We start from the raw sequence: 27,635 nt of genomic DNA on the forward strand, positions 1-27,635 counted from the left end.
ACAGATAATTATACCTGTAGGTTATAAATGTCACTAGTGGGGTTATAAATGTAACTAGTGGGCAGTCTTTAGTGATTTGTGAAATATGAACGGGTGAGTTGCTTTGCTTCGTGTGCTGTGTGGGTCATAGGACAGGGCTGAGCAGATTTACAGCTCAGGGATGTTGTGTTATCAGAGAGCACTGAATTTTGTGGTGTCTAGGATATTAGGTGTAGGATGACACTGAATCCAACATGCAGTATTCTGAACATGTGAGTGACCTGTCTCAAAATGGTAGGACTGCATGCCAGGAGATGTATTCTTGGATCATAGCTCTGACTAAAGATGGAGACAGCTCGTGGTCCAAAGCTCTTAACAGGCCTCCTTCTCCACTGTGCATTTTTACTAATTATTTTGCTGCATGAGATCTCAGAAACTCAGTCTGCAGTTCCCATACGATCAGCTCCTCTTCCATCGCATGCTATCATTTACCCAGCAGTCAGTTAGTCCACAGATAACATACACAGAACTTATCTAGTTCTGAGGCTCCTAAAAGGTTATGCTGTGTATGTAAATTGCTCTGATAAAGGTGGCATTGTTCCCTTGTGTTTTTTGTTTCTGAAATCTGACCATTTCAAGCTGGCACACTATAAACAGATAAAGTTTAGTTTCAGCTGACAGCATGTGATCAGAAGCAGCATGCTATGTGTTCACAGATGCACACCTATCATATTTCTGCTTCCCCAGTGTGTGAACACCCGGGCATGAGACCATGCAGGGGGGAGCAGTTCCATTACAAAGAAGCTGTCATAGCATCCACCTGCAGCTGGTAACATCCTTTCTAGCAGGACCTCTCAACAAGAGGCAGCACAACACCAGCCACATAGGAGCACAGCTCTCTTCCTGCCCTTTTGCCTCAGAGTAGGCAACCTTGCACTCTTACTGCTGCTTCCTTGCTCACTGAAAGCAGGCAGTCCTTTACATTGGCAATAAAACTAATGGGAGGCCCTGAAAACTGCAGTCACATTAGGTCAGGAAGGTGTCTCTAATGGTTTCTTAACTGTTTTTCCTTCTAGAGAGCAATGCGGTGTCATCGCAGCCAGCTCCTCTGGTTTCGCCGCATCTATATGCTTTTCTCACGTTATGTGGTGATCAATTCACTCCACCTTCTAGAAAAGACAACGCTTACAACTTCGAGAGTAAAAGAATGAGCCAAAAAATGACTGTGCCAGGACAACTGCTAAAGAAATCTCAACTGTTAGGCACTCAAGAGGGCAGGATTCTCTCTGCATAGTGTTCTTTCAGACTACGAAAAGCAGGTTGTACATAGACTTTCTCCTGTATTTTGTTGCCTGAGACATTAAGATGAAGATGGTTTAACATCTGCTCTATTTTCTCACTTTATAAGCTTAAATAGAATATGAACATTGAATTAGCCTAATTAGGAGTCAAAAGAAGGAGTACTCTGCGTTAGAGAAGATACGGCACAAACTATTTTTCCTCTGGAAGACACAGTTAAGAAGACAGCTTTGGAACTTTATCTCTGAGTACTTTTGTAAAATTCAAATGTTAGGAGTGACTTTTATAAGATCGTTCTATCTTCACAGGTATAAACAGAACCATGAGACCCGTCATACTCAGAACTTTAAAAAGCCAAAGCTTATGAATAAAGCATTAGAAAGTATAGTTTTCTCTAATTGCACTGATCTTTGCTGCTGCTGCTTTGAGATGCATTGTGTTGCAGGCTCCCCTTTCCCAGAGCGTCCCTCATGAAACGTAAGCATTTCTTCTTGCTTCAGAACATGGGGCTTGAGATCAACTCAAGAGTCTCATCAGGATCTAAGAATGAGTTGGAAGAGACCTAGACTGTAACTGAGTCTTTTGTAGAATACAGAGAGAAAAATAGCAAGTGGTGCTTCAAAAGTTGTTCTGCATATGTGAAACGCAACTGCAGAAGTTATAGATCCCTCAGCCTTTGCACTAAAAGGTAAGTGAAGATCTCAGCTTTCAGTGATTAATTCCTTTGGATACACAGGGATTTCAGGAGTGATGTGGGATTCTGTTGGCTACAGTGTAGCAAAGTCAGCAATATTCCATGTTTCTGTGGGCTTGTCTGCTGGCACATCTTCCCTGCATCTACACTGCTAGCCATTGCACAGTGTCAAGATGAGAAGCCAAATTACCAGATCCTGCTGCTTAAGACAGCAGATGAGTTCTTGGTTGTACTGGAACATGTATCCATTATTAGAAGAGTTTGACTACTGAGTTCAGTTTGCTGGCCTTGTCATTGCTTAAGCATATGCTGACTCAGCCTTTAAACCATAAGCAGGTTCAGACTTAAGCAAATCAGTACTTTTAATCACATGGATAACTTTAGTGGTCCTTCTACTGCATGCATCTAAGCACCTGTATAACTGTTTTTACTGAACCTGAGCTTAGTAAGCTCTTTCAAACCCCCTTTAACTCTCAATCCATGGTAAGTTCACTGAAGTTAATAGAGAAAACACAGCATAAGCTAGTACTATGTCCTAAGCAGGAGATTATCTTATATAGGAGACTTTACATAGGGCATTTTTGTAAGCCAGACTTCATTATTTTTTAAACTTTGCTCTGTTTATTGTGATTAAGCTTTACCATAGCTAAGGGTGAATTACCAAAGTCCTGCGGTGGTTTATTGAGTAGAGGTAGCTTTAAAACTCAGAGTCACAAATGAATGGCACAGGCAGAATAGAAATATTTATTTAAGAAACAGAAAAATAACAACACTCAGAAATGCCTGGAGTGCAATTCCATGGCAGTGCTCCAAGTTCAGCTGTTTGAAGGGTACATCAGGGTTTTGACATGTCTCTGATGGTCTTATGTTCCTTTACTGCCTTCTCCCATTCTTTGCCATTGATATCCTCTGTAACAATGCTGTGCACAGTGCCATCATCCAGACAATGGGGCGCTATCCCTGAAGAAAAAGAGAGTACCCAGAAACCTGCTTTTCACTGCTAAGAGTAGGAGATGCCTGCATCTCTATGCTCTGCAGATGGGGCACCTCAGAGATTATCAGTAGATGCTGTCAGCTCAGCTATTGTTGTTAGGGTGAGAAAACTGTCATGGGCAGAAGCCCACGAGTCACCAGACACGCTGCTCACAGCTCTCATGTTAGCAGCCAGTGGAATCTCCATCCAGGCTTTGCTTGGTGGTCAACTTTTGTGACCACAGTTTGCCAAGTTTACTCTTTCTACCTACCGTAGCCATCTGGATTAGAGCGAGGAGTGTAAAAGCTTTGTACACCACAGGTCTTGCAGAATGTGTGCTGGGCACGATGTGTGTTGAAGGTGTATGTTGTCAAGTTATCAGCACCCTAAGCAGAAATAAAAAGCAATGCAGATTTTCCACATAAATAGGTGTATTCGTTACTTTCTATGAACTAGCTAAGACATAAACATCACCTTCTTGTCTCTACTCGAGATAAAGAATTAGGGCAAGAAAACTGGGGAACCACTCACATCTTGTACACTAGTAATAGATTATATGGATTAGGAAATTTCTTTCTGTTAGTGTTTATGGGCAGGTTCTTACTGCATTCTTACTCTACCTTCAGCAGCTTGAAACGTGAAGCTGGGACAATGAAGTGCCTGTTCTGCTTCTTTGTGCAAATGCTGCAACTGTAAAAGAAAGAGAAGACCTTTCTAGAAGCAGCAGATGAGTTGTAATACAGGAATCAGATCAGATCTAGCTCAGACCTCTTGATGACAGAAATTCCACTAAGAGCTAAAATGCTTCCTTAGCCTCAAAGAGGTAAGTGACAAAAGTGGACTCGTACGTATCAGTAGTGTTTGCTAAGCACGCCCGTAGAACAGACTGACCCTATGCAGGTAAGCAATAAGGCATTCACCTTATTAATTATATGCTTTATTTTTTCCCCATGTGCAACTTTCAGTAGACATACCAAGGATTAACTGTGGCCCTGAGAAATGCGTTTAATCTTTCAGACCAGTATGCCAACTTTTCTAACATTAATTAACTTGCAAACAAGAAAGTGAGATTCAAAGGTTACCCATGAGCTGGAAGCAAACTAGTTGTAGGTGGGGGAAACGCTGTTGAAATCAGACACTGCTGTAGTTTGCGCTCCTGGTCAGAAATGTAACATTTACCAAGTTAAAAGGGGATTGATGTGCCTTGAGCACACTGAGCTTAGAGGAACGGAAAGCAGATGGTTGATTATGTGTTGTCATTAGATCTTTCCCAACACTTTCTGCATGAGCATGGATGAGGGGACGTGAAGTCCTGCCCATGAGTGCATCATCTGCAATCACCTCTGCTGGTCCCATATTGGATCAGCACATAATTAGGCACATACTGTATGGAAACAGAGCAGAGGATGTTCTTCCACTTTATTACAGTCTTTTGTCTATGACGTTGACTGGAAATGCATATAAGCTCTTATTTATTTGTGAGGACAGTGAACCAAAAACTCACTTGCAGTTAAAAACATGCAGGTCTGCTGAAGCCCAGACCTCAAAGCGGACGGCCCCGCAGTGACATCCTCCTGTGTGTTTGACCAGACCTCTGTGCTCACTGCAGAGAAAAGCAACAGGCAGGTTACGTGAGCAAAGACTTTTTTATTGGCCAAGGAAACATTTGGGCTACTCCATTACTCAGTTTTGCTTTGAGCACTTGCAGTGCACCTTAAAAAAAGCACCTCCTTAAATGTATTAAAATTAAGAGCTCCCAGGTGGGGCAGAGAATCAGTTTTGTCTATGGCCAGAATAGCCCTGGGCAGAGTTCTGGCCTCAGTTACAGCACTAGCCGTGTCCAGCAATGCATAGACAGCAGCGTTCTCACAGTGCAGCCCTCTTGGAGCTGGGAAATGGCTTTTCCCACGTTTTTTCCCCCAGCTCTAACGCTGCTCCATGGAAAAGCTGGGAGTGGCAGAGATAAGTGCATTCTGCATTTCAAATCCTATTTGAAACGTTTTATTTTGCATGTTAATTGTAGAGGAACTTTACGATGAAGGAATCTCTGAACCTCTCCCCCAGGGTGCATCCATAGCAACTCTGCAGACTGAACACGGTCGACTCAAGCATTAAATGCAGAGGAAAACCCATTTCCTTTCAACTTTCCACTCCCGCAGGCAGTTACTGGTTACAGCCCAGTGATGATGTGCTGCGGACCGAAAGAGCAGGAGCTGGGTGCGCATTTAGGAGACCCTCGGCTCCCACGCGAGGGAATCTGATCCCCCAAAGGCATTTGTGATAGGGGAGATGTGAATTAGGATAAAAAGCCTCTTTGTGCGGGAGGACCCACCCTCTCCCCGGCCCCGTGCTGGGCTCTAACCCGTCCCGTACTCACTAGGCGTCCAGCAGCAGCCGCGCCGCTTCCTCGCAGCTCAGCCGGTGCCGCTGTTGGAAGGCGGCCCAGCGCTCGCTCTGCGCCCCTAAATCGAACGTACCGGCGGGCAGCGCTCGCTCTGCTCCCCGGCAGCCACCCGCTTTCTTCCCTCCATCCCGGCGGTTCCTGCCGCTGGGCGAAGCGGTGGCCGCGCTGCTCCGCCGGGAGCGCCGCGTGTTGCCCGCCGCAGCGCGACCCATGTGCTGCTCCCCGCGCTGCTGCCCGCGGCCGCCAGGGGGCGCTGTCGCTGTGTGGGATACGGGGCGTCCCGGGGGGCGCTTCGTCTGCGGGTACAACCGGGAATGGCAGCGAGGAGAGTCCCGCCCTGTGCTGTCAGCTGGTTTGCCCCAATGGAAAGCGAGTTTGTGCTACGTTTGGTAGAGATTTGGGTGCAAAGACGAGGTTTCTGCTGAGAAAAACAGCCGAGGAATGGCCCTGCTGAGGGTTCAGGGCCCGTTTGTGGAATCTGAGCCCTAAACCCAATGCTGGAATGAATACGGTTAGTTTGGATCTGCAGGTTGTGAGCTCAGGGTGCCAGCTGGCCTGTAACGTGCCCTACAGCGGTAGAAATGCCGGTTATTTGCAAGCATTAGCGCAAGGTTTTCTCTTTAATTATAAACACAGGGTGCCTCGCATAGTCAAGGTTGTCAACTGCTTTGCGGACCTGAACGTGTTGCGTGACATCTCAGCTATGCGCCCTCCCTCCTTTAAAAACAAGGCTGCTGTTCAACAACACTCCAGTGCATCATTATGCACGTTTGAAGTGCAGCGAGGCTCCATCCTTCCTGATCTGTGAATCATGATGGCAGCTCTGCAGAGAAATGGGCTCAAAGGCTCCTTTTTTTCCCCCCCCTCTGTCACCAGAATCATTAAGTGAAAAGAGAAACAAACAACATAGTAGAGCCCCTAAAATAAACACAACCTCTGCTGGTAAGTGACCTAGAAGAGATTATTTACAAACATCTGTAGGACAAAGCTGCTTCTGGAGTGAAACTATTCAACGTGGGGTAAAGAAGAACTTGTGTCACTCCGAGGCTGAATTTGTTTTGTTGGAGCGACAATCAATAGCTTGTATTGGCAACAGTTCTTAATGCCTCGCTCTTCTCTGGAAGTGGAGCAGGGTGAGATGTAAACAAGTGAGTTACCAGTCTGGTATGGGGTAGAACGGGCACCAGGGGGTCACGTCTCATCCAGGAATATAGCAAAGCAACTGGACGATGATGAAACGTCCATCAGCACTCTCTGGTCTGGAAAACAGCATTAAAAACACGCATCTGCAACATGTGGGCTGCCTCTCGAGTTGGCACGTAGCAGGACTCAAATAACAATCCAGTGGCTCAGCATCACCCTTCACTGATGATAGGAAGGGATACTGAGTTACAGTTTCCTGTTATTCCCCATCTGAACCTCTGGACTCATTAGTCACTCTAATAGAACCATTTTAAACATGCTGCTGTATGTGACAAATTCTGGCCCGTGTCAGCATGTTCTTCAGGAACGCCTGATCGCGGCCCCTCCCAGACCTTTAGTCACACTCAACTTCATGTTAGTCACCTTATATTTTGGGAGGAAACGTCACTCAGGTGAAACTGGAGACTGTGAGTTGAAACCGAGTCTGTAGTGTAGTTTGCAGTGTGGTTTTATCTGCCCTAGGTGTGCAGCTTCAGCCTACAGCGGTCTGTCCTCTAAAAACAAGTAGTAAAAACACAAGTAAAAGGCAGAGCATGTTCTGGGAGCTGCTGGTGGATCAGTTCACAAACAGCCACCTGCCTGCTTGGAGGGAGACACATTTGTACACCCTCCTAAAGCAGTTCCTGGGGGAGAACTGGAGAGTGTAGTTTACGTCATATGCACAAATCTGTCACTTTCTACTTACCTCCACTATTAATTCACTGTATTTTAAATGTAGAAAGCATTTTGAGAAGCTAAATTCTGTTCCCTATGGTGTTTCAAGGTAAATAACTACAAGAAAAGCAAAATGCAGTCATTTCAGGAGGTTACAGCAAAAATATTCTTCCTCCTTTGTCACTTGTTTCAAAGGACTCAAAGCTCAAAATTGGGCCCTACAGAAAGAAACAGTGTTAGAAGGTTATAGCAGATCTGTGGCTGATGTTAAATTTTACTGGTATTTTGATTGCAAGTCCTAAATTTCAATGGCTGCAAATAGGATTGGGGGTGTATGTGTATGTATGGCTGTGAGGTGTTGCCCGGTGCCTAAAGAGTAACAGACCTCACGCTGATTATTTCCAGCATTTACCAAACGTTAATGGCAGGAGAAGATAAAGATTGTTTTCTTCTAAAGCTTCTGAAACAAAACAGAGAAGGAAGAAATATTCAGAAAGAGGGTGGGAAAGATAAGAGGAAGAAAAGTCCAGTAAATGACTGTTCTCTTTGGGTGTATGGTGATGTTCAAAGTCCAACGGCTGACGTGTTTTAGTGCTGAAGTACAAAGGTGTTTTTCTGTGCCATGCAGCTCTGCTTGTATAACAATGACTCAGCTATGCAGACCTGGCTTGCAGCCTGCATGGAGATTCTGCCTGTAAGGGCATTTTCACTGCAAAAGCAGCACTAAAAGCAGCAAAATGTTTCTGGGTTTAAGAGAAGTAAAAACTGCAGGTGCTTTTCATTTAACAAACAGGGAATTAGAAGCATTTTATAGCTAATACCATGCTTACAGGTGCTTTTCGTCTAACAAACAGGGAATTAGAAGCAGTTTATAGGTAAACACCTTGCTTAAAAGCACTGAGGCATTTAGATTACACAGTTTGTAAAGGGGAGAAAAATATCAGCATTTGGATTTTAGTCTTAATGTCATGGGGGGGACCTAACCCTTAATTAGGGATCCAAGAAGACAAAGGGTCTGACGGACAAAGGCCATTCAGAATGGCCTTCATGGTGTTTTTGTTTGATAGAAAAACGTTAATGATTATTCACAGCATTCTAAACTTGCTTCTTTCTGTTTTTCAAGATGCTTCTTTGCTATCCTGCTGGAAATTCCCAGCCCTGAAACCACAAGCTAAATCAGCTCAGACGCAGCAAAGAAAACACAAACAAAGAGAGCTCCTTCACTGCAGTGCAGCTTGGACCAGCTCCAACAGGCTCGTAAGCAGGAGACAGGCTGCAAAGACACAGACATGTAATTTTTAGAACAGACCCAGATCTTGTCGCTTTCACTGGCGCTGTGTGCAGGCACAGCGCTGGGATCTCAGACCGATGGCGTCTTTGGAAAATGCCCTGTAAAAGTCTCCTGACATCACTTCATGTGTATCATTAAGAGGAGAACAAGCCCGAGCAGGTTTATGGTAGCAACACAGCTCTTAAAACAAAGCTGTATATCCCATGTCCTACAAACTCAAGCTACGCTTTAAACAGACAGGGGGACAAAAAAGTATTGCCCAATTTCTGTATTTTATTACAAGCCCAGCTAGTTCTTCTTATGAAGCTTTAAGCTCCCGAATTTGATGGCTTATTAAAAACTTATTTAAGTTATTCTTAGCATAAGGCTTAGAGAAACAAAACAAAACTCATCTTTTTTTGGTAATGTCATAATATTACAGTCCATCTTACAGTGCTTTGAACTGTGACTTGTTATTTCTGTAACACTCGAGCTTGGCTGTACAAGGACAAGCAGTAACACACCACAGCTCTGTTTGTCTTGTGACCGGGCCTTATTGCGACATGGCAGGTTTGGGGAGAAAATATCTTATCTCCACAAGCATAAATAGATAAATGTAATTATCCTATGTCATATACAGTAAGGTAAACCCGAGGTACATGTGAGTAATTTTATGAGGTAGGGCAATACGCTGTTTTTCCTTATGGCAAGTAGCCCATTTTTATCTGGACAAAGGAAGAATACTGATCTTGCCACGCATACATGAGTCCTGTGATTGTCCAGCTGCCCCGAGTTAAACTCTTGTAACTAAAGATAAACAGATTGCTTCATTTCGCATTGCTCTTGTGGCAATGCTATGCTGTTGCTAAGATGGTAGCGTACATCAAAACAGACACCGTGTTCTAGAATGTTCAGATTCATTGGAAACATTTCTTTGACCTCAAGTTTTTCTCTTCTGAAAGCAGGTTGCTTTGTACTGCTGCCCAATGACCTACTTCTGAAATTGCTGGCAAGAAACACGTGTCCTCAGCAGCAGGCCCTGCACCCTGGCAAAGGCTGGAACCACCTGTGCAGTCAGTCCAGTCACAGGATACACGTCCTGTATTTACAGGTTTGCATTTATTTATACACAGTCCAGTCAGTTGCTTATTCACATGGAGCTACTGGAGGAAGGGCAGTATGTGTGCTAAGTACTTAGATATATTTAACTAGAAAACAACTGCTTTCGTAAATAGTTTACTCATAGGATTTGGCAATAGTTTTTTTGCTTGTTTGTTGAAGGGAGGGCTCTGGCATTTTCTGAAAGTGCCGAAATCCTTCATGCAAACCCAAAACACCCAGGGCAGACTTTAGCTTAGCGTTGTGGTTAATATCCAGTTTAGCAGCTGTGGCCTTTCACATTTGTAAATATTATTGCTAGTTTCTCATGGCTTTCCTCTCAGAGCTCCTTGTTTAGCTGCCTTGGCTCTAACCTCTGCTGCTTTGGTGCTATGTACACGAAAAGAGCCTATTGGAAACAGTGAGCAAAGTTGGCAGTATTAAGGAAACAGCGTTGCTTAAGTAAGGCCTTTGTCCTAAATCTACGTAGTCCTAAATCTACGTAGTCCTAAATCTATGTAGCTGAATAGTATCTCCGAGGTTTCCAGTTTCTCTTTTCCTCCCTTCCCGTCTACATTCTGAGTAACTGCTGGGAAGATTTATGTCCTTTTTACTGTAAACCAAGTGCTGAGCAGTCACAGGCCTTGCTAAAAGAAGTGAAAGCTCTCTTTTTAACTGGGGGAAATACAGCCCTGTGTTCAGTCCTGCTATTCACACACACGTTCGTGCTTCCTAAGCAGAGGATTTACCAGCAAGTTCATCTGTGTTCACCGAGCAGTAAATGAAACAGCAGAGAAACCTTCCTGCTTTCTGCATGCTCTGGTTATGATATAAGAGCTGTTCTGAAAGGTATAATGAGCTTTAATGAACACAAAACATGCCGCCACGTCGGCTCAAAGCAGGAAGCTGCTGTGTGACCTGTTCAGTGCTTCCTGTTCTGAAAGCAGCAGTGGGCCTGCTGTGATTAAGGGGTATTTTTGCCCCCTTTCTCCTTGTCAGACCCTTCCCTAAGCAAATAACAGGCAAAAAGATGCGGCCTAAACACAACGTCCCCATGGGCGCGGGGCCTGCCCGGCCTCTCCCTGCCCCCACTCTACGGATCTGCGCATGCGCACACCCCCCCACCCCACCGAAATCTGCCCCCGCAGAGCAGGGCCGCCCTAGCAACAGCGCTGACCTCACCGCGCACCAATCAGAACGCTGCAACGCTGGAATCTTCCAGAGCTTTCTTTACAACGGATCTTTCCTTAACAACCAATCAGCAGCCACCTTTCTTACTGCTGCGCCAATCAGCGCCGATCTTGCCACCGTTGGGATTAGAACGTTTCATTAGGCCGTTTCACCGCAGCTCCAGATCCATCCGCGCCCTCAGAACTTTTGGGATTTTGAAGGGTCTCCTCTCTCTACCGAGGACATCACGGACCCCATTACTCCTGGAGGAGGGATTGGAGCGGTAGAGAGGTGAGTATTGCTGGTACCGGGGGGGGGTTCGTTTGGGACTACTTTGAGAGGCGGAGGGATACGTCAGCGCTTTGAGGGCGGGGACTGTGCGGCGCAAGGAGCATAAATAGGGGCGGCGCTGCGTCACAGCGCAGAACACAGCGACTGGGATCGGGATTGCATTGATCGGAGCTCAGGGCCGGAGACGTGAGTTGTGTGGGGGGAGCGCTGAGGGGGGGGAGAGAAGGGACGGTGGTTTTTTGTTTTCAAGGCAGAAGGGGTTGGAGTGAGTCCGCTTGGGGTTGTATTTGTGAGGGGAGGTGGTTGTGGACGGTCTAATCCGGCCTAAGGGCGCTTGAAGAACGGTGCGAGGGGGGGGGGGGGGCAGGGGAAGCTTGTGGCTGAGGAAGGTGGGGTGTTATAAAGATGGCGGAGCGCGGCGCTGTGCGGCCCGGAAGCGGGAGCTGAGTCAGCGCGGCTGCAGCCGTTGTGCCAGTGTGAGAGCACGGGGGGGTGCCCTGGAGTTAAAGGAAGGGGGGTGCTGGGCTCGGCCAGCACAGGGCATTCAGAATTATAGGGTCCTACCTCAAGGAAGAGGTGGGGAACAGGAACAACAGGGTTAGTTATAGCTTATTGAAATCCTAAATGATGTAACGTAATGCAAATTAGTAAGTTGTTCTTTTTTTTCTCGTTTGTAAGGTGTATGTGGACTTAAAGTGCTTTTTAGCTAAGGCTAAAATTTCTGTATGTTTTTCAGGTAAACATGCAGATCTTTGTGAAGACCCTGACTGGCAAGACCATCACCCTTGAGGTTGAGCCCAGTGACACCATCGAGAATGTGAAGGCCAAGATCCAAGACAAGGAAGGCATTCCTCCCGATCAGCAGAGGCTGATCTTTGCTGGCAAGCAGCTGGAAGACGGGCGCACCCTGTCTGACTACAACATTCAGAAAGAGTCCACTCTGCACCTGGTGCTGCGCCTCAGGGGAGGGATGCAGATCTTTGTGAAGACCTTGACTGGCAAGACCATCACCCTTGAGGTTGAGCCCAGCGATACCATTGAGAATGTGAAGGCCAAGATCCAGGATAAAGAAGGCATTCCTCCCGATCAGCAGAGGTTGATCTTCGCTGGCAAGCAGCTCGAAGACGGGCGCACCCTGTCTGACTACAACATCCAGAAGGAGTCCACCCTGCATCTTGTGCTGCGTCTGAGGGGAGGGATGCAGATCTTCGTGAAAACCCTGACTGGCAAGACCATCACCCTTGAGGTTGAACCCAGTGACACCATCGAGAACGTGAAGGCCAAGATCCAAGACAAAGAGGGCATTCCTCCCGATCAGCAGAGGCTGATCTTCGCTGGCAAGCAGCTGGAAGATGGGCGCACCCTGTCTGACTACAACATCCAGAAAGAGTCCACCCTGCATCTTGTGCTGCGCCTCAGGGGAGGGATGCAGATCTTTGTGAAGACCCTGACTGGCAAGACCATCACCCTTGAGGTTGAGCCCAGTGACACCATCGAGAACGTGAAGGCCAAGATCCAAGACAAAGAAGGCATTCCTCCTGATCAGCAGAGGCTGATCTTTGCTGGCAAGCAGCTGGAAGACGGGCGCACCCTGTCTGACTACAACATCCAGAAGGAGTCCACCCTGCATCTTGTGCTGCGCCTCAGGGGTGGGATGCAGATCTTTGTGAAGACCCTGACTGGCAAGACCATCACCCTTGAGGTTGAGCCCAGCGATACCATTGAGAACGTGAAGGCTAAGATCCAAGATAAGGAAGGCATTCCTCCCGATCAGCAGAGGTTGATCTTCGCTGGCAAGCAGCTCGAAGATGGCCGTACCCTGTCTGACTACAACATCCAGAAAGAGTCCACCCTGCACCTGGTGCTGCGCCTCAGGGGTGGGATGCAGATCTTTGTGAAGACCCTCACTGGTAAGACCATCACCCTTGAGGTTGAGCCCAGTGACACCATTGAAAATGTGAAGGCCAAGATCCAAGACAAAGAAGGCATTCCTCCCGATCAGCAGAGGCTGATCTTTGCTGGCAAGCAGCTGGAAGATGGGCGCACCCTGTCTGACTACAACATCCAGAAGGAGTCCACCCTGCACCTGGTGCTGCGCCTCAGGGGTGGCTATTAGTTGTTGTCAGCAGTCTTGTCGAGCAAGATGCACAGCACTTGTGTTTGCACTGTAGTCTTTCTGATGTCTTAAATTAAACGCAAGCTTAAGTAACTGCTGATCTGTATGTTGAAATGCTAATAAAGTTTTCTGTTGCACATTACGTTCTGTTGTCTGTCTCAGTTCAAGCTAGTAAACCCAGTATATATAAATGACACGTTCCTTTTGGCTTTCTTCCATGGTGGTTTAAGCATCTTTATGTGGGTTGTGGAGGTATTTGAGGGTGAATCCTAACATGGATTAAAGTCTTAAGTCTAAGCACTAGTACTGTGTCACTAAATCTTGCTAGAATTTAACGTGATTCTGTATTTTCAGAAAGGATGCAGTGTTCCTGTAAGGACTTCAGAAGCTGCTGTCCATCATTAAGGCTGTAGGACTAAGGTAGTGGGAGTGGGTTGTACACTGCACTGTGTTAGAATGGGTGGTGCTGAGGTTCCATTACCTCACTTAGGTGTGACTTCTCAGTGTCCTTGGTGCAGTTTTTAGACTGGTGCAGCGTTTAAAATTGCGTTGTCTTTTGCAGTCACATGAAGTGGAAGGAAAAAGGGGTGTTTTGTTGTAGGCTTAACTACATCAAACCTTCTTACCTGGGGAAGGCCTGTTTGGGAGGCCTGCTTGAATTGATAAGCTCTAATGAAAATGGCTGCCTTAAATACTGCATAGCAAAGGGGTGGGAGCAATGGGGTCTGTACAGGTTAAACACTGACCTTCACAGAAGTATTTGGAACTGATTACCCTCCAAGCAAACATTGGGAAACATGAGGTTTGGGTTGATAGTTCAGCCACGTCATAATGGGCCTTACAGCATGGATGTCATTGACCAAGTGCCTTTTTATGGAAGCTTAAGCAGCTGTAAGGGTCATGGCTGTCAAGACCTTGATCTGTTGAATATTAAGAGCTGCTTAAGTGTTCAAATGGAGCCAGCATCCACATACTCAGTGCACTTTGTTACTGCTCATGTAGATGGTGCATAGTGTGGGGTCTCATCTCCTGCTGTGCTGCAGCTTCCTCTCAAATATGATTCTCACTGAACAATGACTGGCACAGCAGTGCTGCCACTGACAGTGCATTCGTAATATGGGCGTGAACACGTGGAGATTTAACCTGCTGATTGTAGGCGATTTAAACGTGCTTCTGCTGGTTACAGCTGTGGTTGGTATTATTTGCAGCAGGTTTTGATTCCCTGCTTTCCTTAGTACATGAATTCCCTGTGTAATTCACAGTCCAGTGGAGATATGGCAATAAACAGATTTACTTTTTCTGCTGATTATCTGCTCCACAGTGAAATCAGCTGCTTTATCTTCCCTGGCTCATAATTAAGCGATGTCCTTTCTCAAGTTCTTTTAATAATTAAACAGTGCTGTGTGGTAGCAGTTACAGTAGCTAACTGATCAGATAGGCAGACTGTGGGTTCAAGGGGGGGTTTGTTTGCTTTGGGTTAGGAACAAGTCTGTAAGGGGCGGGTAGTTCTGGAGCCAGTTACTGAACGAGAGCTGTTGCTGAAGTGTTTGAGTGCAGCGTGGAACCCAGATTTCCTAATTGCCATTAGGTGCAGCTGGCTTCATGGAGAGCTGAGGTTGGGGTCCGGCCTGCTCTGCAAGAGCAGAGATTCTGAGAACGTGATATGTAGACATGGGTGGGCCTGCACCAGCTTCCCCTGTGTGCACTCACTGACCACAGTGCATTCAGCCCAGACCAAGCTGTGGTGGTGGCTGGGGAGCAGCTCTGGCCTGTTCTGCACAGCCTGGACTGGTTGTATGAAACAACCTGTGTCCACGTGCTGTTATCCCAGCCCACCAGCTGAGAATCGTTCTGCAAGTTAGTTATGGCACAGAACAGCGGAGGTACAAGAAGTGAAATTCAGAGGTGCTGCCGTGTTGCAGAGCTTCCCTGGGTGAAGGACGATGTTTCTCCTAAGTGTGTACGCTTGCAACTGCGTTTGCTGTTTTTCGGTGTTAAGCAGCAGAAATTCAGGGTCATGGAGTGACCACCGGGTGTCACTGTTGCTGCATAGAAGCGTTAATTCGAAGCGGATTTGGTGTTGTGTTGATTGTGTGACTGTCAGTGCAGCATTTCTTCAGGCTGTAACCACGTAGGAAAGGATTCATTGAGTACAAAGAGAGTCCCGCTGAAGGAATGTGAGAAGCTGACAGTTCCTTCAAAGGCCTGAATGGTGATATGGACGGGAGCATTTAAATGAAGCGATGCAAGACCAGTAGTTATCCAAGTGCTGTTGTGTATGTAATTGAGTTAGTGGGGCAGTAGCAAGTTTTGAGAAGTAATCATATTTAAGAATATTTGGACTTTAAATTGGGACCTCTAACGCTATAAGGTTCCATCTGTGCCATTATAATAAATCACAATTCATCCCTCCAGTGTGAGTTTGGTGTAACAGCCGTATGACAATTCGGCACTGCAAAAATACCTGACATTTCCCCAAGTCTGACAGAGCACTTTTAAGAGTAACAGTCTTCTCTTTTAGCCTCGTGACCTTCATGAGGTCAGAATGAAATGCTCACCCACCTGTTGCTCCAGAAGCCTTTTAATGCTCCTCTCTACATGCAACTCTTACAGACTGCTTTCTTTTGTGAGGGTGATTTTGAGCTGCTGCCCCGTACAGTGGCTACAGATCAAAGCTGTAATTAAACTACAGACAAAAGTAAGTGACTTTTTCTGTTTGCATCATACAGAAAAGATGATATTAATTATAAAAGCATTTTTCAGTATTTGGTACAAATTGGTGTGTTCATCTCTACTCAGTGTATGATCAGAGAATACTTTAGGAGATGCTTGTTTGCATCTCTTCAGAAAGCTGTCCTTCCTTCTGCTTCCTGTTGCATTCAGTTTGATCAGGTTCGAGTCATTGTTTTTCCTGCCATGAGTTACTGTGCTTCTTCATACAACATGTATCATCCATTCTTGTGCCTCAGCTCTCATCTTGAAATGCATTCTTTCACTCAGAGTTTAGCTTCTCTCTTCATGGTTTGGAGTTTATTTGTGCCTCGATTCTCCCTGCTCTGAAATGGAAATGCAAATGTCTGTCAGTGTCCTCCCTAAGAAACACTGTGCGCATGTGTGTGTGCATACCAGTGTTTCTGTGTTCTCCCAGCAGCTCCATGTTTCTGTTTTGTTGACCTCCCAGCTGGCAGTGATTCCTTTCCCAGCAAACTGCACATTCGCCTTCCTCTGTGTAAACTATTAAAACCAGATGAGCAGAACCAAATCTGTTATGATGCACTTTTGTAGGCTGATTTCATTCCTGGGTTATAATGGTGGGCTGACTCATGAAAGCTGGGGGAGGGAAGTTTATGCTAAACTATCCAGCCTGGTTCTACATCTCTTGTTTCCCAAGTAAATTCATGTTCCAGGGAGCCCCACATTGTCCAGCCGTCCTGTCACATGAATATTGCTTTGAGTTCTCTGTAGGCTTGTGGTAGCTTTGGAAAAAATCCATAGCCAGAGTTCAATATGTCACAATGTGACGCATCTCAACATCTTTGGAGAGCTTGTTAACTAATGCGTAGCTGCCAAGCTGTTGGTTAAAAGAGTTATATATCATTTTGTTCATGAACGAGATTTGCTAGAGGATTTCTAGATCACATATATGGCTTTGTAAACCATCAGTACTTCTCAGAGGGTGAACGACAACAACTCTTTGTGCTTTGGAAGGCCATTGAAGGTGCTGAATATCATCCTGCACTGTTGCTACTGGGAAGAATGATGGTGCTGTGTCCTCTGGCCTCAGTTCTGTTAGGAGAGAAAACACTAAGACACTTCATGTTGTCTGATATCTTCTGTGTCCCAGGGGTCCTGTTTTCAGAGTGGTAAGTGAACAGTGCTAGTGCATGTGTTAGCTACAGTCTGTTGTGTGGATGGCCACCTGTGCTCCCAGAAGGAACCTTTCCGAGACTTGGTGTTCCTTCTGAAGAACAAGCCCATCAAGAACTGAGCACCAGTGGCAAATTAAGTAACCAGTGGTGTAAGTGGTTGTGCAGTGGGTCTGCTTTGTGAAGGCTCTTGTCCTTGTGATGAGCAGCTGATGCTTGCCCTAACATTCTGGCTAGTTTATCTGCTAGGGTTTGCTTTGCCACGTAACGGTGCTGTGTGAAATTGTGTGAGAGCTGACTTCCCACAGGAACAGTCGACTTCAGATGTTTTCATGCATTCTTGCTTTTCTTGGGGCAGTGTCTTGTGACAAACCTCACAACTGAACCACAGGCTCTGGCATTGCCAGGGTTTGATCATCCCCTGCGGTCTAAATGGGCTGTTGGAAGCCACAAGATGTCTCCTGTGCAGGAAGGAGTTAAGCATGATGAATTTGCAATAGCCAGCCTGCTTTCCCATATAAGAGCAGCACATTCATTGGCTCTCTCTTTTACTGAGAAATCTATCTAGTCATTTCCTGTGCAAGCCCTTCTTCACTTTGCAAAAAGCTCTACAGTTGAGTAAATAATCAGTCAGTTATTCCTTCTTGCAGGCTGGATGCTTTGATGGACCACCAGCAACTAGGAGTTCAGTGCTGTGCCGTCATGAGAGTGCTGAGATGAGTGTGGTGGTCTCTGCAGAAGAAAAGAGTCCTCATGCATGGATGTAAATAATCTGTGGGCTGCTTTCATGCTTATTAACACATGTTATTTGACATCATTTCTACGGGGAGGCTATTTGGCTTCTGAAGGATCAGTTGGGACTCCCTGTGAGATCAGTTCTTGGGTGGAGCTTGCAGTAACTCGGGTAAGTGCTGTGCTCTTCCTCTTTTGACAGCGGGGCTTTTTTTCTATGCTGCACTACTCAAAAAGGCTCGGTGAAGTTGCAGAAGGGGACAACTCAGTTGATGAGAAGTTAAAACTGAGCTGACAAACACAGAGTGCTGCCTGTTTCCTAGGAAAATGTGACTTGGATGTCTTTTTTATAGGGTCTTCATTTTTGTTTTGTTTTTAAGGACCATTTTGCTTTTGCTTTTAAGCCAGACACTCTGTCTGTAAACAGCTGTCACTAAATAACTTTCTTGAGGCTGTGGAGAGGTGGAAACTGCAACTAGGAAATGACTGGGGGGAAAGGAAGACAGAACAACAAGCAAACTATTATGGATGTACAAATAGCACTCTGAAGGATTGGCAAATGTACCAGTAAGTGTTCTGGGGGAGAAAATGAGACTGAAATGGGATTGTAGGGCGTGAGCCTGTGTGTGCAGAGGAATGTTTGTCAGTAAAATGCAGACTAAACAGAATGGCTGAATTGTAATGGTTTGTCATGAAACCAGCCTTTGGACTTCTTACTGTGAGCTGCATAAAGATATTCTGCAGCTGCTTTCTGCTTAGAGCTCACTATGCTGCCTTGCATCTAATCTAAACCAGAATCCTTATGGTGTGTCTATGTACCTCTTTACTGGTATAGTCTATGGAGTCTGGCTTAGTCTCAGAAAGGGAGAGAAAATCTGTTAACCATTTGGAGGGAACACATGTGAATAGGACNAGAGTTATTAAGCTCTGGTTCAGGCTGGTAGTTGTGGATGTTTCCTTGCTGCCTCACAAACTGCAGCTGTTCATCTTGTGCTGGCTGGAGACAGCTTGCACTGGGTGTGGATCTGGGATGTATCCAGAAAAGTATGAACAGATGTCTCAAAAGGGTAAAAATACGAGATGAGGCAAGTGAGCTGGCTGGGTGCTGTAATGGGTACTTAGGTTCTGTGCACAGCACATCTGGGTACAGCATTGCTTATGGGAGAGCTGAGCTGTGTTCAGGTTCTAAGGGCTATAAGTGTCCGCATGGCAGCCAGCGTGTGTGTGTGCCTGTGCTATGGAGCTGGAAGTTGGAAGCCTGCACTCACATGGATAGCCAACATTTGCCCCAGTGCAATGCAATAATACAAGAGAGGAACGTTACGTTTGCAAATGTTTTCCCCTTGGAAACAGTGTCTTTCTTATCACCAGAGAACATGAACAAGCTTATTGCTCTGTTTTTAAAAAGTTAATCTATAGTTAATGTTATCTTTTGGCCACTTAGTGACTGGCCTGTATTGGCTGCACTGAGACAAGAACAATGATCGTAGTCTCCTAAAGATTCACTCTCTTTGCCTTTTTTGTAAGGAACCCGTGCTGCTGCCAACAGGTGAGATCATCTCACAAAGGGGGTTCAGATGATCTATCAAGGATTTGTCTGTATTTCTTGTACTACTTTTCTAGGTGTGCCATGCTTAAGACATTGATCCTTTACTCAAATGCCCCCAGTTGTGCAGAATTTTATTGAATCTCTTTTCTCAAGATACCCACAGCCAGCTGTAGAAACACTGGACCTATGTTGAAATGGAAAAATGCTTTCCTCTCTGTCTGTGCCATGTGGCTCACATTCTAGGTTTGTGAACAACTCGTGTTAATTCTCCCATGCCCTTGCAGGTTTATTCTCACAGTGGGGAAAATCTGGTGATCTTCAAGGCCATCTCTGCTAGAAATGGATAACTTCACAAATAATCCAGCAGGCCCATGTCAGAGGAACAGGTTGGCAGGACTGCTAGAAACAGATGACAGTATCCGGGATAATAAGCCTGCATCTAGTACAAAGGAAGAAAGGTCAGGACAATATGGAAAGAAGGGAGAGCCCCGGCCCTTGGAGACACCTTACCAGAAGGAAAGCAGTGACTACTCTCCCAAAGTCATGATTAATCTGAACTATCGGCCAGGACTCGTAAGCAAGTGAGTAATCATTGATTGTTTGACAAGGATGGGATTGCTGTTAATCTGTACTGACCCCTGCCTATAAACTTTACAAAAGATGAAACTAAAAGTGGCAATGCAGAAATATTGCAGCTGTCTGATGAGAGGTAAATAAAGGTAGAAAGAGGACATGTTAGTCCTTCCTCTCTGCACTTGGAAGGTGTAGTGTGTGTTGTTTATTTGGGGTATATTTGAACCAAATCACACCAAATAAGCCAAGCTGGGTGTAAGAGCAACTTAGCACGGAGCTCTATACATCTGAACTGTTCTTGCCAGGAAGGGATGTAAATGAGCTCATATAGTGCTTTATGCCATGTGATGGGACGGATTCTGATCCTGCTGCTATCTTGGGCTTGTCTGTGCTCTGGATACATTCCAGGACTGCACATCAGATTGGATCTGGGAAGAGCTCCAGCTGATGGAAACAGCAATCACTTAAGAGCATTATGGGAAATAGCTGTCTCTATTTTTCCTTTGACTCAAAAATACGGTTGTTGTTATTTCTTGACAAACTTTTTTACCTCTTTCCTCTTTTCTTATGCAACCAACTAGAACTTATTGCATGCTCTTGTTTTACAGTCTCCAGGACTTCTTAACACTGTGCATTTCTTCTGCAGCCAAAAGGACCCCAATCGCTTTGACAGAGACAGACTCTTCAATGCAGTCACAAGGGGCTGCCCTGAGGCACTGGATGGCTTACTTGAGTACCTAAGGAGGACCTCGAAATTTCTCACCAATTCTGAATACACAGGTAGGTTCCTGCTCAGTACTTCATAAACTGGGTTAGCGGAGGCAGAGTGTGTTGGTATAGTACAGGGAAGTGCCATGAGTTGCATATTTCCTAAGGCTTTTGCCTCTGCTGAAGACTGAAAATACCAAGGCCTTTAAAATTACTGGGTTTGGTCCTACAGTGACAGTTAAGTTCTGGGTGTGCTGAATCAGGTAATGTAGATAAGTGCAAGGCACATCCACAACCGACTTGATCTTTTTTTTCCCTACTAGATGCAAAGACTGGGAAGACTTGTTTAATGAAGGCCCTGATGAATTTAAAAAATGGAAGGAATGACACAATCCCTGTTTTGCTGGAAATAGACCAGAAGACACAGAATCCCAGGCCTCTTGTCAATGTGGCGTGCTCTGACTGTTACTACAGAGGTAAGGTTTCAGCTGATGTTGTGCCAGATGCACCTTCCCACCAGAGAGGTGAGACACAGGTACAAGAGAAAGGAGATTTGGTGTTTATGTGGCACTGCCTTTCCAGAGCTCTGGTGCAATTACAGTAACAGCCTGCTCATCTTTCCACTTCTGATTTCTGATTCTGGTACTGTCTTCCTCAGCCTTCACTTTTGCATCTTTGTTCTTAGCCTACAAAACAGAAATAATGCGTGTTTAATACATCCATAAATATGAGAGAATCTGTGTAGCAAAGTTTAGAAAGCATTTCTGAAAGTGAAAAAGAAATACTATGAAGCTGTTAAAGAATGAGTTCTGCTAGCTGAGTTATCCCTTACTGTTTTAAGAGTGCTTTGCCAAAGAGCCCTTTGCTTGTTCTCTCTGATATTGGTACTGATTTTTTTTACTGGTTTTTGCTTCTTTCCTTAGGCCAGACAGCACTCCATATTGCCATAGAGAAAAGGAGCCTGGACATAGTGAAAGTTCTAGTAGAGAATGGAGCTGATGTCCATGCCAGAGCTCATGGTGAATTCTTCAGGAAGAAGAAAGAAGGAGTTTGCTTTTATTTTGGTGAGTCTGTGTGAAACACATTTCTTTGGGTTGTTTTAATGCCTTGCTGTGTCTGATGCCACTTGTTCTAGCTGGGTTTGTCCATCTGTGCACGACTTCCCTGTCCTGTTATCAAGGAACTCTTCACTTATTTGAATGGCTGAATACTTTCACAGACCAAGGTGTCCTAAAAGCACTTGCTGTCATGTTTGATGTTATGTATTTGATCCTCTCCTAACATCGGGGTTGGGACTAGATGATCTTTTAAGGTCCCTTCCAATCCAAGTCATTCTATGATTCTACTTGAAGGGCTTCAGATAGAGACAAACACAGGGTTTGTGCAATCAAATAAAAAGACTGGAAAAATGTTTTGGCTGCTCCCTGATATAAGGAATTACTGTTCACTGGGGAGCTTTTACTAAATTCAGGGATGCTGGAAATTAATTTGTTCTGTGTTCCAATAATAAAACTGCAAACTAAATGTATTTTGCCACAGTTGTGTTGTTATTGCTTTCAATTTCTTTTCACATTTCCTACTGCCCCTCCCAACTACTGTCTTCATCTCTTCAGGTGAACTTCCCCTCTCTTTGGCTGCCTGTACCAACCAGTTTGAGATGGTAGAATATCTTCTAAACAACCCTCACCAAAAAGCCAGACTCCAGGAGCAAGATACACTGGGCAATACAGTCCTCCATGCCCTAGTGATGATTGCAGATGACACTGAGGAGAACACCAAGTTTGTGAGCACAGTATACGTTGAAATCCTGAAGGCAGGTGTGAGGACTGACCCAACAGTGAAACTGGAGGAGATCGCGAATTATGATGGATTAAATCCCCTGCAACTTGCTGCCAAGACGGGCAAAGTGGAGGTAAAGACACATAGAGGGAATTCCTGGGAAACAATGACAACTGCAGCATATATCCTCAGCATATTGTCTGATTTTAACCACATAGTCTGGTGTTTGAATACAACACAGTATGTAATGCAGAAAGCAAGGTGTTTATCTGAAGGTGATTTGGATATGCTTGGGTCATTTTATATCTTAATTGCATTCACATTTTTTCTGATATTTCTCTCTTCAGATCTTCAGACACATCATCCAAAGAGAGATCAAAGACCCAGTGTACAGGCACCTGTCCCGCAAGTTCACTGAATGGACCTATGGACCTATCCATGTCTCCCTCTATGACCTGTCTTCTCTAGACAGTTTTGAGGAAAACTCTGTGCTGGAGATTCTGGCATACAGCAGTGACACACCGGTGAGTACTTTATTCACTAAAAGTTAAGAACAGCAACAGTTTTTGTACCACCTTGAGGTGGTTTTGATCCTATGGTTGTCCTAAGCTGAGGTTTAGCCTAAGCTGCTTGGCTTTTCTCATGAAGCCAAACAGAATTAATTTCCAATGGGATGTTTAATGTTTTTCATACTGACAGCCATAACTGAATAAACCCTTAGGGAAAGCCTAATTTCAGCCACTGAACTCCAACCCTGAGAAAGATAATCCTCTGGTGAATTCATTTTCTGTTGATACTTTGATACATCTGTTGTTGATGGTGGCTTTTCTACCTTCTTCATAGAATCGGTACAAAATGGTGGTTCTGGAGCCACTGAACAAACTGCTTCAGCAGAAGTGGGAGACATTTGCTTCCAAGAGATTCTACTTCAATTTTATCTCGTACTTGTCATTCATGATCATCTTTACAGCCATTGCCTACTATCAGCCATTAAGGGTGAAGGTAAGCCCGATGTTCTTTTATCTAGAAGGCTTGAATCAATGGTGCTGAGTTTTAATAGGCTTGGGGTTTTTATCACAACTACCAGTGAAAGCATTTTGCTTCTTTGTCTTCATTTTGCAGCCTTCATTTCCAGTGGAGTTCACAGCTGGAGGCTTCCTGTGGGTCTCTGGGCTGATAATTGTCTTGCTTGGAGGCGTATACCTAATTTTGTCTCAGGTATGTGGCTCTCTTGTCTAATCTCATTGTGAGAATGAAAGCAAGCAAACAAAGCTGTCGCTGATCTGGAGGCAACAGATTTGATTCTCCTGAGGTCAGAACGTGTGTGAGTGGATGGCAGGAAGAGCCCTGCTCTGAAACACAGATCATTGTGATCCTGTAATGACAGGAGTGGTATAGGCCAGGCTCCCGGGCAAGAGGAGGAATAGGCTCACAGCAGTAATTAATTAGGAGTGACTTGTGATTTATGGTTGTAAAATGCATCCCTAGCATTTAATGCTATTAATACTATTAATAAGGACACAAGGCTGAGCCATTATTTAGCCTTTGTTTGTACTTCTCCTTTTACAAATAAGGCTGTGGAAGGGCGACTAGCTGAAAATTTGGATCTTGAAAGCACGAGGAGGAGCTTATGGAGTGAAGCTCTCTCCCATACAATAGGCTATGCCAGGCAGGAATCGATCTTCATGATGTTCTGTTGCACTGATGAATGGCTACCATTGATTTTTCTCAATTAGAGTCTGTATCTGCGGAGGAGACGCCAGTCCCTGAAGACTATGTGTTCTGACAGCTGTGTTGAGATCTTGATGTATGTCTCTTGAGGTTTTTTGCGCAATGAAAGCACGGGTGAAATTGGTTCTCTGCTGTGTGCTGCTAAGTTGCCCTAACATTACTAGAGAGATGGTGAGCAGGAAAGATTGATTCTCTGCCGCTGTCTCCTCTTTCCACCCTTTCCCTGCTTGTTTCTCCTACCTGCTGCATCTTGTCATAACCCGCTGCTGTAATAGACTTAGTGGGGTAGAGCCTGTCTTTGGATTTGTGGTGGAACACAGCAAAGGGCAGATATTCAGTTATTCCACAGTCTAGAGCATGTACCTGTTAGAAAAAGAGCTCAAGTTTTGAATCATGCCATCACCATGGATCAAATTTGATCAAAAAGAAAAGAGACTTTGTATTTGTTGAGGACAGATGTGTAGATGCATGTGTTTGCATGGGTGTGTGCATGTATTCAAGAGCTACAGTTATTTTATTTCCTATCGGTTACATGAGTTGCATCAAGCTGTTAAGAGCTTCCATACTGTGAGATTAACCAGTTCATAACAAAACTGCAACAATACGCACATTTGGTTATAACAGGATTTGCTTATATAAACTATGTGCCTGGTTAGCTGTCACTTTCTGTGCTCTGTGTAGCCTGGTAAAACGTGTTCGCTTTCCCTTGCAAAACAGAACCCAAACTGCAAAGGGGCCTTTTTGTTGAAGCACATCACTGTGTCACTCATTCTGCTTCTCTCCAGCTTCATCCAGGCTTTCGCATTGCTGTTGTCAGCAGTCCTGTATGGCGCAAGTTCAGAAAACTACGTGGTAGTGATGGTGTTCTCCCTGCTCCTGGGATGGGTGAACATGCTGTATTACACTCGGGGCTTTCAGCGCATTGGCATTTACAGTGTCATGATACAGAAGGTCAGTACTTGGGAGACATTTTATGTAAAAAACTTGTGTGTGTCAGGAGCTAATAGAATTCCTGCCATTACTTTTATTCTCTCAGGACCGTGAAACATAAAATGAATTGATATATGGACTTGAAATAATTTGCAGAAGGATTTTTTCATGTTTTTTTCTTCAAGGAAGTGCAGTTGTGGCAAGCCACTGATTTGATATCTTTGAATCTGGCAAGTTAGAGCAGCTGACATTTACATGTTGGTCAGAAAGTGACAAAAGCAGCAGTCAAAGCCAGTGTAAGTTCCCTGGAAAAGTTGTGCTTGGACTGAGAAGTGTTTCCAGATCCATGTGAGAGTCTGGGACTAGAAAGGCAAGACAAAGCAGAGGTGAGATGAGAAGGGAAGGATTCTGATATCTACTTGTGTGAAACCCAGTGAGGATAGAAGAGAAAGAGCTACATGCATTGACATAATCTGGAAACAGCTGCTTGAGAAGGAATGATGCTTCCTTCTGCTTTATTTCAGACTATCCTGAGAGATCTGCTGCGTTTCCTCTTGGTTTATGTGATCTTCCTCTTTGGCTTTGCTGCAGGTGAGGACTTAATGAGCATCATGTTATAGGCGGGGCTGCAAGAAGTAATGCTTACTGAGGAGGATTCTGTTTTTCTCGTAGCTCTGTTTACGCTGATGGGGGACGCTCCTTCGCTCTCTCACAACAAGTCTGTTGCTCAGATGGAGAATGCTGGGAGCCATGCTATATACGGTGGGCTGCTCAATGTCTGCCTAGAGCTCTTCAAGATCACCATTGGGATGGGTGACCTGGATTTTCACGAACATGCCAGATTCAGATACCTTGTCATACTTCTGCTGCTGCTTTTTGTGATCCTCACTTACATCCTTTTGTTCAACATGCTCATTGCGCTCATGAGTGAGACTGTCACTGATATTTCTGGTCACAGCAAAAGTGTTTGGAAGCTGCAGGTGAGACACAGTGTTGCTCAGCAGTGATCATGGTCCAGATGATAAAATCCAACATCATTTTTAAGTATATTTAAAGCTCATGCTGTTTGCCTGAGTACTGGCCTGTTCAGATCCAAGTGTACAAGTAACTTGAGTGAATTACTATTTTGGTCTGATACAGTTAAGCTAAGGAACACTTTGAGGCTGAACTCCAAAGATTTTTCCAAGTCAAAGTACTTGCTGAGTGGGGAAGATTTAACGAAAATGAGGGACTGGGCTCTGCATGGCCAGTTTTCCTCCTGACATGGACTTCTTCTTTCAGAGGGCTATTGCTATCCTAGAAATAGAGAAGGCCTGGCTGTGGCGCCAAGGAGGAAAGAGGAGATCCGGCTGCTTGATGTCAGTGGGCCTCAATAAAAAAGATGAGAGGTGGTGCTTCAGGTAAGATAAGACAAATGTGCTGTTACCCTTAAACTTAAACTTCACCATGGTGATGGATTCCTGTGAGTGATAAGCTGGTAAACCTGCTCCACCACAGGAGTTTCAGCATTGACTCGGTTGAGTGACTCAACCACATGTTCCTGGTATATGCACACTGGCTGGTGATTTCACTGCTGAAGGTTTGAGAGCAAGTCACCAAAAACGTGCTGTTTAACCCACATCCGTGGGTGTGGTTCTGGTTGCAGACAGCCTGCCACAATGCTTTCTGCATTGCTGCAAGTAGCTGTGCCTGTGGTGGTAGGGGTGTAGGTGTAGGCTGGTATCCCCTTCCCTCAGGAGCATTCAGTATGAGTGCAACATGAAAAGGCAGTTCTTCTCCACCTACAGAGGGGCATAGGTAAACATTTCTGTACTCAGAGAAACAAAGTGCCAGCAGCACTTCTGTAGCTCCAGGTCTTTATGTGCAATGAAGCATGCAAAGAAAAGGGAATGTAAGAGGTTCTTTTGTGTTAAGTATGGTCCCTGGGAGGAACTGGAGTATTTTAGAACAAACAAGTGGCATAGGACAGCAAACCACATGCAGAGGGTAGATATTTACGTCAGAGAGTAGATACTGTTAGACTACAGAAGGTCTTAGCTCAAGAAAAAGCTCTATAAGGTGCTGTTGCTACAGCCAAAGTATTAAGCTTGTGTTAGCAGGATGGGGTTGAACTGGGATGCTGCAGGACAATGAGACCTGGATGAAATGCTGTGCTTCATGCATCTGTGTCTCTTGCGTTTTGTTCCTGCAGGGTAGAGGAAATAAAATGGACAAGCTGGGCAAAGGAAGTGGGAGTTCTTAAGGAAGAGCCTGGAAACAGCAATGATTTGGAAATAAATCCAGAAGGTAATGTCAAATAATGAAGAAATGTCTTGTGTGTCCTTTTGGCTTCCTGCTCAGCCACACTGTTCACATATTATGTCTTTTGGTAACAAATTTTAGGCCAGTTTGCTCAAGCAATTGTTTCAGAGTACTGAATAGTAGCAGCATCACTTGTGAGCTGAGCACATAAAGAATTGGTTGGAGTTCAGAAAGAAATAATGGGAACAAAGGGGAGGCCATTCCTATTTATCTCTGTTAGAAATAGGCAGGAAGCACTGCTGAGAGGAGCACGGACTCTTTTTGCCTTTGGCTTAGATCAGTGTCCCAAATGCATGTTGCTTTTTGTAGATAAAA

At 45.0% G+C, this 27,635-nt stretch overlaps 4 protein-coding genes across 11 annotated transcripts in view; 3 read left to right on the forward strand and 1 right to left on the reverse strand.

Annotated features, from left to right (window-relative positions):
- Positions 1-8,101, forward strand: part of PIGL (phosphatidylinositol glycan anchor biosynthesis class L) — a 62,453-nt gene extending 54,352 nt beyond the window's left edge. For all 3 annotated transcript variants that reach the window (XM_015880432.2, XM_015880431.2, XM_015880434.2), the window contains one exon: positions 1,056-8,101. In XM_015880432.2, the coding sequence (XP_015735918.1) occupies positions 1,056-1,190 (135 nt within the window). In that variant the 3' untranslated portion in view covers positions 1,191-8,101. The remainder of the gene's footprint in view (positions 1-1,055) is intronic.
- CENPV (centromere protein V) lies at positions 2,694-5,665 on the reverse strand. The gene is made up of 5 exons (XM_015880436.2): positions 5,323-5,665; positions 4,450-4,548; positions 3,566-3,635; positions 3,217-3,331; positions 2,694-2,932 (listed from the first exon to the last, which is right to left on the reverse strand). Exons 1-5 carry the CDS (start codon positions 5,559-5,561, stop codon positions 2,808-2,810), a joined length of 648 nt encoding a protein of 215 aa, XP_015735922.1. The 5' UTR covers positions 5,562-5,665; the 3' UTR covers positions 2,694-2,807.
- A 1,163-nt stretch (positions 8,102-9,264) lies between the features above and the next one.
- The window catches only part of LOC107322411 (transient receptor potential cation channel subfamily V member 2), a 32,551-nt gene continuing 14,180 nt past the window's right edge, over positions 9,265-27,635 (forward strand). Inside the window, exons 1-18 of one of the 5 annotated variants that reach the window (XM_032448426.1) lie at positions 9,265-9,349; positions 9,442-9,587; positions 16,860-17,014; positions 17,668-17,921; positions 19,583-19,879; positions 20,518-20,651; positions 20,903-21,055; positions 21,503-21,643; positions 22,193-22,491; positions 22,706-22,882; positions 23,202-23,360; positions 23,481-23,576; positions 24,095-24,165; positions 24,875-25,040; positions 25,544-25,610; positions 25,692-25,999; positions 26,301-26,419; positions 27,211-27,305. In XM_032448426.1, the coding sequence (XP_032304317.1) occupies positions 19,638-19,879; positions 20,518-20,651; positions 20,903-21,055; positions 21,503-21,643; positions 22,193-22,491; positions 22,706-22,882; positions 23,202-23,360; positions 23,481-23,576; positions 24,095-24,165; positions 24,875-25,040; positions 25,544-25,610; positions 25,692-25,999; positions 26,301-26,419; positions 27,211-27,305 (2,227 nt within the window). In that variant the 5' untranslated portion in view covers positions 9,265-9,349; positions 9,442-9,587; positions 16,860-17,014; positions 17,668-17,921; positions 19,583-19,637. Of the gene's footprint in view, positions 9,350-9,407; positions 9,588-16,859; positions 17,015-17,667; positions 17,922-18,129; positions 18,317-19,582; positions 19,880-20,517; positions 20,652-20,902; positions 21,056-21,502; positions 21,644-22,192; positions 22,492-22,705; positions 22,883-23,201; positions 23,361-23,480; positions 23,577-24,094; positions 24,166-24,874; positions 25,041-25,543; positions 25,611-25,691; positions 26,000-26,300; positions 26,420-27,210; positions 27,306-27,635 lie in introns of those variants that run through there. The other 4 variants (XM_032448427.1, XR_004309308.1, XM_032448428.1 and 1 more) reach the window with 4 other exon arrangements.
- UBC (ubiquitin C) lies at positions 10,875-13,293 on the forward strand. 2 transcript variants are annotated; one of them, XM_015880426.1, is made up of 2 exons: positions 10,875-11,035; positions 11,772-13,293. In XM_015880426.1, the coding sequence occupies exon 2, from the start codon at positions 11,778-11,780 to the stop codon at positions 13,149-13,151; it is 1,374 nt and encodes a 457-aa protein (XP_015735912.1). In that variant the 5' UTR covers positions 10,875-11,035; positions 11,772-11,777; the 3' UTR covers positions 13,152-13,293. The 2 variants fall into 2 exon arrangements, with proteins under 2 accessions (XP_015735912.1, XP_015735911.1); XM_015880425.1 differs by lacking the exon at positions 10,875-11,035 and adding an exon at positions 11,097-11,221.

This window comes from Coturnix japonica, chromosome 19, assembly GCF_001577835.2.
Source record: "Coturnix japonica isolate 7356 chromosome 19, Coturnix japonica 2.1, whole genome shotgun sequence".
NCBI classification, from domain to species: domain Eukaryota; kingdom Metazoa; phylum Chordata; class Aves; order Galliformes; family Phasianidae; genus Coturnix; species Coturnix japonica.